The sequence below is a fragment of the Triticum urartu genome, chromosome 5 (genome assembly GCF_003073215.2).
Source record: "Triticum urartu cultivar G1812 chromosome 5, Tu2.1, whole genome shotgun sequence".
Lineage (NCBI taxonomy): Eukaryota > Viridiplantae > Streptophyta > Magnoliopsida > Poales > Poaceae > Triticum > Triticum urartu.
In genome coordinates, this window is record NC_053026.1 from 632,286,535 (window position 1) to 632,294,032 (window position 7,498).

Here is a 7,498-nt window from a genome sequence, read left to right on the forward strand (position 1 = left end):
GTCAAGGGAGGCCGGGGTAGATATCACCAAAGAACTAGCCATGGACAGGGGTGCGTGGAAGTTAGCTATCCACGTGCCAGAACCATGAGTTGGTTTTGAGCTCTTATGGGTTTCAGCTCTAGCCTACCCTAACTTGTTTGGGACTAAAGGCATTGTTGTAGTACTTTGTTAGTGCTAGACAGATAAAAATACTACACTAAACAAATGCAAACACACTGAAATAATAGGTAGAGTAGGACACTGAGACTAAATCCACCATGCAGTCAAATGTAATTCAACTAACTAAATTTATGCACGTGGTTACGAAGCTAGTCCAGACTAAAGAATGTGCTTACTTATGAAGTAATGAGGTAGCAATATGATTTTCTTTCCAAATATCGGTGGAACTGCAAGAAAAGTTACAACTATCTGTTAATTAGTTTAAACAAAAAGATTGCTCCTTGTGAAACTAAATCAGGCAACAATCTTAAGATATGTTTTGACATAGCAATTCCAGCAATTTCAGTTGAACAAATTATTTCAAAAGAATTATTCTTGTAGTTCCTTTTTAATAAAGCAACTAAATTCAAATTAAACCATCTGTGAATGCAAAATGTCAACGATGAAAACTCTTAATACAAGAGAATCAGAAACAATAGGTAGCATCAAGATTTAGAGCTGCAGCTACTCAATCACTATGAATTAAACTGATCTCAGGAGTTTGAGAAGGCACATATAATGATATAGTGCATACGAAAAGAAGCAGAGTGAGACAAGTAACTATATACCCTGCACAGTTTCGTGAAAGAAGTCTTATAATAACTAATAAGAGCTACCACAACACTAGAGCAAAAAAGAACTAGTGAAGATTTCAATGAAACCTCAAAGAAGTGCTCTCCAAAATGAAGGGGTCAGAAAATTCTATTAATACCGCTTACCTGACATCTACTAGTTTTTCTAAAATCTAAGATCTACTGGTGCTAATGCATTCAAGCTTCTCATTTTATTAGTCTGCACAAACACAAAGACAAACACACAAAAACAATAATAGGCAAAGTATGAGAGTGAAATTCCCAAGGCATCATAATCTGGTAGGCACTGAGACTAAATCCACCACGCGGTCAGACATAAATTCAAGTATTCAACTAGCTAATTTTGTGGGACATGGTTACGCAAATAGTCCAGACTACAGATGTGCTTACTGATGACATGACCACAAGGAACACTGCAGCTACTTCTTAATTGGTTTGAACCAACAGATTCCCCCTCGCAACAACTAAATCATTCTTCAGTTGTAAGAAACATTTTGCCTCCAGTAATGTCTTCTACATAACTAATCATTTCATACAAAGGATTCTCCTAAGGGTATAATGGAATTATAGTACCATACTACCATGATACAAAAAATAGAGACATCACAGACAGGTATTGGATCATATTTCAATTACTGGATAGAGGTAAGCGAAGTAGTAGCAATACAAACACGTCTTAATTCTTAAGTACACACAATAGTTGTGCTCTGCACTGGCCAAGCTCAAACAATTGAAACTTCAACCATGAAAGGCGTAGAAATGTAGAACTAGAAAACTACAATACTTACAAACGAAGCACAAGATTAGGCCATGGGATACAGATAACAGACACAAGTTGAAGCTTCTCAGATCTCATGCTGCTTAATAGTCTGTCTTGGTGGGCACAAGCTGATATGCTCTAGCCAACTTCCCCTCACCAGAATCCACTGACTGGCTGAACCAAAGCGTTCCATTGTTTTTCAGCTCGGTCCTCAACCTCAGCACCAGCATGACCAAAACCAAAAACAGCCCGGCGAAGACTAAACCACACAGCAGTGAGCGAGCGAATTCCCCAAACCCCTTACTGACCAGGTACCCCATGTCCAGAACAACAGGGAAATCCCCGTCCATGCCGCCACCCGTTTTGTTCATCCTCATTATCTCGAGCCCATTCAGGAAACCACTCGCTTCTCCAGGCCGGCTCATCTTGGAGCCACCAATGGCCAGTTTCAGCATCCCTTCATCCTCAACGTCCACAACATAGTCGATGTAATACGGATAGGCCAAGTATCCAGTGGTGCTGGAAATGTCAAAATCCTTCACTGCGAGATGACCATTGACATAGATACTGAAGTAGAGCTGATACAGTGCCTTGCTCACAATGTCACAGAAGTGCATGCGCACGAGGTACCGGTTGCGAGCGGGCACAGGGAAACCCCATGTCAGATTGCCGTCTGACCTCACCGACCTCGCCGAGTTGTAGACGTTGTCCGGAGCCACCTCTCGGGTCATCAACCTGCTGTCCTTGGGGTAAGCAATCCGGCCACCGAATGACCATGCCTTGCTGCTGGATGATTCCTTGTTGATGAGGAAGCCCTCGTCGTTGACCCATGTCCGCCACAGCGTGTCGTTGAACGGGGTGACCTTGCGGCCGGCGACGTTGACCCGGTAGAGCGTCTCGAAGACCTGCGAGGAGAGCCCGTCGGTGCGGTTGACGCCGTCAGCGGCGACGAGGGTGGCGATGTCGCCGACGAGCTCCTCGGGCGCCGAGAAGAGCTCGATGGCGTTGACGAAGGCGGCGGATCCGGCCTCGGGGACGAAGGTGAGGACGAGGACGTCGGCGTCGACGGGGAGCAGGAAGTCCTTGACGACGGGGGACGAGGCGGTGAAGTTGTGGAGGAGGAGGAAGCCCCCGGCGCCGACGTGGAAGCGCGCGGAGGCGAGGGCGGGGCTGAAGGGGTAGAAGTGGAGGCGCAGGACGTGGCGCCCGCGGCGGCGCACGGCGAGGTCGTAGGAGGCGTGGCAGGAGAAGACGCGCGCGGCGGCGTGGAGAGGGGAGGGCGGCGCGGGCGCGGGCGCAGCGGGGGCGGCGGACGGGAGGGCGGGGGCCGCGGAGCGGAGGGTCATGGACGCGCAGCCGGAGTCCGGGACGAAGCGGCGGCCGTCGGGGAGGACGGCCGGGGCCGTCGCGCCGCAGGCGATGAGGTGGTTGTCCGCCGGGGCGAAGCGGGACGCGGCGGGCCCGGCGAGGAGCGCGAGGAGCAGCAGGGCGGCGAGGCGGGCGGCGCCCGGCGGGGAGGCCATGGCGGCGGGGGCGGATTCGCGTGGGGATTTGGGGGTCGGGGAAGGTGGGGAGAAATGGAGACGGAAAATGGCGATGGGGAACAGCTCAGAGTTGGACTTGGAATCGATTCGGCCGGCAGACAAGCGCGTGGAAGATGGGTAATGGAGTTCGGCCGGTGGGGTGGTGGGTGGGGCACACGAACGCGGCGGTGTATCGCCCATCGCCGTGTCGGTTGGATTTTTACACGGAGAATGTAAATTTTACAGCGTTTGCTATTTCTATTTCTTAGACCTCTCTCAATGCATTGATGCTAATAAAGTGAGGTGATGAATTCATTAAAATGCTTAGCAACTAATATCCTTAATGCATGGGTGCTTAGTTTTGTAGCTAAGCCACCTTTATCTAATTGTTTAGTGACCAAACTCCTTCATGTATTGGTTGGTAGTCTTTTTGCATAGGTTCACGTGTTTAGCATTGGTTTTTCTTGGGGTCAAGGCTTGCCATAGTGATGGTATCTTAGCTACTCATGCACTCGGGAAGAGCAAACATGCTAATATGGAAGAGAATTAAAGAAGAAAGAGAGGGTTAGAGTAGTAACATATTCCCTCCATCCGTGAATAAGTGTACTTCTACCGTTTGTCATAAGTCAAACTTTCAAAAGTTTGACCAACTTTGTAGAAAAGAGTAGTAACATATATGGCATAAAATTAGTATATTCTGAAAGTACATTTTGAAACGGGTCTAGTGATACTAATTTAGTGTCATAAATGCTGCTACTTTTTCCTATAAAATAGGTTAAAATTTTAAAGCTTTGACTTAGGACAAAACTTAGAAGTACACTTATTCACAGACGGAGGGAGTAGGTAGATACCGTATCATGTTAAATGTTATGCTACTTTATGTCATGCATGACAATAAATATGATCATTTATGATACCCCCTCCATTCCCTTATACAAGGTCACTACGAAAAATACGTTTTGCATATATACAAGGCCACTAATAGTAATCGAGGTAAAAATTAATAATGTTTCCTCGAACTAGCAACTTGTTTAATATTTGCATGCATGCAGTCATAATGATACTGTGCTAGTACTCCCTCTATCACAGTTTAAAGAGCGTATCTTCAAAACCAGAATTTTCACAATTAGAGGGAAATAGGGCGCATGTCATTAATTAGCCTATTAACTGCATCATTTTGGAAGGAATTAGCTCCTTCCATTTGCCTTCCTGGTGCGCATGCATGATGTGAACTGAAATTACTCCACCAATGCATGCGATGGTTTCCTTCTTTTACTGGACGGGGAGGTTACTATGTGTTTGTTTGGCGATTAATTAGGCGCATATCCTTAACTACCGCAGCTCCAACGCATCGGTTATTCCTACCAATCGCTAGCAACATTGGGCCCAGAGAGATGTGAGGTACGCCCTTTAAACTATGATGGAGGAAGTACTTCCTTCTCATTCCTTCTTGCATGCATGAGGGCTTATTAATGATCCCTTTTAACAAGAAAAGTTGACTTGCAAAGCAGTCGTTAATTTTTACCTTGGTACCTGTAATTTGAGTTTGTGGCCTTATATAAGGGAATGGAGGGAGTACTACTATATAATACTATGCACTATGAAGGTAGTATCATACACTAGTATCATGTGCATGATACTAGTATGTGATACTCCCCACTTTGAGTAGCCTAATGCTCTCTCTTCTCTTTAATTGCTTTGTCACATTATTTTTCTGTCTATGTGGCACCCTTAGCACCTGTCCACCATGGGGCACTAGGAAGGGCCTTAGGAATGGTGCTATGCGTTGACCGGCAGAAGCGCACATCACATCGGCCGCTTCGCCACTGTTGGATATGTGCATGACTGTTGTCTGGTCTGCCTGCATCAGCCAACCCGCTCGTTTGATTTGTGGCATAAGGGCAACTCCAACGCACGATGCTAAATGGTCCAGCCGTGTCCGTTTGGGGTAGACGGATAGAACAAGCGGCTCAACGCGTGGAGCAAACGGACCAATGTTTATGGCCGCGTTTGTGGCCAAACGGATACGCGTGGACGGGCGCGGCGTGTGCCCATGTCATCCACTGGCCTGCCCGTCGGGGACGGGCGCTGCGCCATGCCATGGGCTGGCCGGGTACCAGACCGCACAGCCCCGGCAACGACCCCAGGCCGCATGCAAGTATTGACTTCGCTTCTAGCCGCTCGGATCTACCCCATCACCGGTTCGCAGGAAAATACAACAACGACCGTCGTCCGGGCTCGGTGCTGGCCCAAAGGTTTGTCAGCGCACCGTTGCCGCTCATAAAGTGTAACGACTGTCCACAGAAGGTCGTTGTCGATGTCAAAACCGGCGGATCTCGGGTAGGGGGTCCCGAACTGTGCGTCTAGGCCGGATGGTAACAGGAGGTAAGGGACACGAAGTTTTACCCGAGTTCGGGCCCTCTCGATGGAGGTAAAACCCTACGTCCTGTGTCGGTGTCAAAACCGGCGGATCTCGGGTAGGGGGTCCCGAACTGTGCGTCTAGGCCGGATGGTAACAGGAGGCAGGGGACACGAAGTTTTACCCAGGTTCGGGCCCTCTCGATGGAGGTAAAACCCTACGTCCTGCTTGATTAATATTGATGGTATGGGTATTACAAGAGTTGATCTACCACGAGATCAGAGAGGCTAAACCTTAGAAGCTAGCCTATGGTATGATTGTTGATGTGTATGTTGTCCTACGGACTAAAACCCTCCGGTTTATATAGACACCGGATAGGGTTAGGGTTACATAGAGTCGGTTACAATGGTAGGAGATCTGATCATCCGTATCGCCAAGCTTGCCTTCCACGCCAAGGAAAATCCCTTCCGGACACGGGACGGAGTCTTCAATCTTGTATTTTCATAATCCAGGAGCCCGGCTGAAGGTATAGTTCGGCTATCCGAACACCCCCTAATCCAGGACTCCCTCAGTAGCCCCTGAACCAGGCTTCAATGACGACGAGTCCGGTGCGCAAATTGTCTTCGGCATTGCAAGGCGGGTTCCTCCCCCAAATACTTCATAGAAGATCTTAAACACAAAGATAGTGTCCGGCTCTGCAAATAAGTTTCCACATATTGCCATAGAGAGAATAATAATATTAACACAAATCTAATCTGCTGACGTATTCCGTGGTGCGACACGCCACGACCAAGCCTTTATCCAAATCGTTTCATTATCCCACCTCAGCGCGTTATGCGAGGCGGTTTCCTTGGCACGTATTGTCAAAGCAGAGATCGTGTCCCCTCATTTCGGGATTCTCATCAATACGGGCGTGGGTAACCCAACCGCGCCTTTGATTATGGCGCTTGGAGATAAGCAAGTTTTACCAGGCTGGTGGGGACACATAATCGCATCCACCCATATAAGGGGATAAGGATCCACCTTTTCACCCACGCCTTCTTCCTCCTTTGCCTATCCATTCTTGCGCACTCGAGCTCCAGCGCCCAAGTCTGCACTACCACCTCAACCCTCTCCAGTCATGTCCGGAGCGGGAGGCAAGTGGATGGTCTCCTCCGTCACGGAGGACACATCAAAAAGCTGAGGAAGGCCGGATATCTGGCCAGCGACATCGCGCACCGGCTCCCCGAAAAGGGGCAGCTCATCCCCACTCCTAGGCCCCACGAGAGGGTGATATTTCTCCCCCATTTCCTCCGCGGACTGGGCTTCCCTCTGCATCCATTTGTCCGGGAGCTCATGTTCTACTATGGCCTGGATTTCCACGATCTGGCCCCGAACTTCGTCCTCAACATCTCGGCGTTTATCATCGTGTGCGAGGCCTTCCTCCGCATCCGCCCCCATTTCGACTTATGGCTAAAGACCTTCAACGTCAAGCCGAAGGTGGTGCGCGGCAGCCAGGCGGAATGCGGCGGCGCCATGGTTGGCAAGATGGCCAACGTTCTGTGGCTCGAGGGCTCCTTTGTGGAGACCCTGAAGGGGTGGCAATCAAGGTGGTTTTACATCACTGAGCCGCGCGACGCCGAATGGGTCGCACCCCCTGAGTTCCGATCCGGCCCCCCCACGCGGCTCACCTCCTGGAAGGAGACAGGCCTGTCTTGGGGTAAAAAAGGAGAGCTGACCGGACTCCAAACATGCATCCAAACCCTGGTGGACAAGAAGCTCAAGCTTGTCAACGTAGTCCAGGTTATGCTCGTCCGCCTGATCCTCCCGTGTCAACGACGGGCCTTCAACCTTTGGGAATTCGACCCGGCGCAGCATCAAACTCTTAACAGGCTCTTCGACACGACGTACGAAGATGCCTGGAGGGTGCTTTTCAAGGGCGCCGAGGCTCTCGTATCCGCTGCCAAGGATCGCGGATTCAGTACTCAGCATCACGCTCATGCGGTAAGCTGTTTTTGTCCTTTTGCAGGGTATCAGTTTTTCATAGTTTGACTCTATGCGGGATCTGAGTTCCCTTATCCTGGAT

The 7,498-nt window shown here is 49.3% G+C and overlaps 1 protein-coding gene across 1 annotated transcript; it reads right to left on the reverse strand.

Moving 5' to 3' along the window:
• Window positions 1-1,399: 1,399 nt before the first annotated feature.
• On the reverse strand, window positions 1,400-3,223 carry LOC125511418 (probable receptor-like protein kinase At5g24010). The gene has a single exon (XM_048676784.1). It carries the CDS (start codon window positions 3,072-3,074, stop codon window positions 1,653-1,655), a length of 1,422 nt encoding a protein of 473 aa, XP_048532741.1. The 5' UTR covers window positions 3,075-3,223; the 3' UTR covers window positions 1,400-1,652.
• Window positions 3,224-7,498: the final 4,275 nt, after the last annotated feature.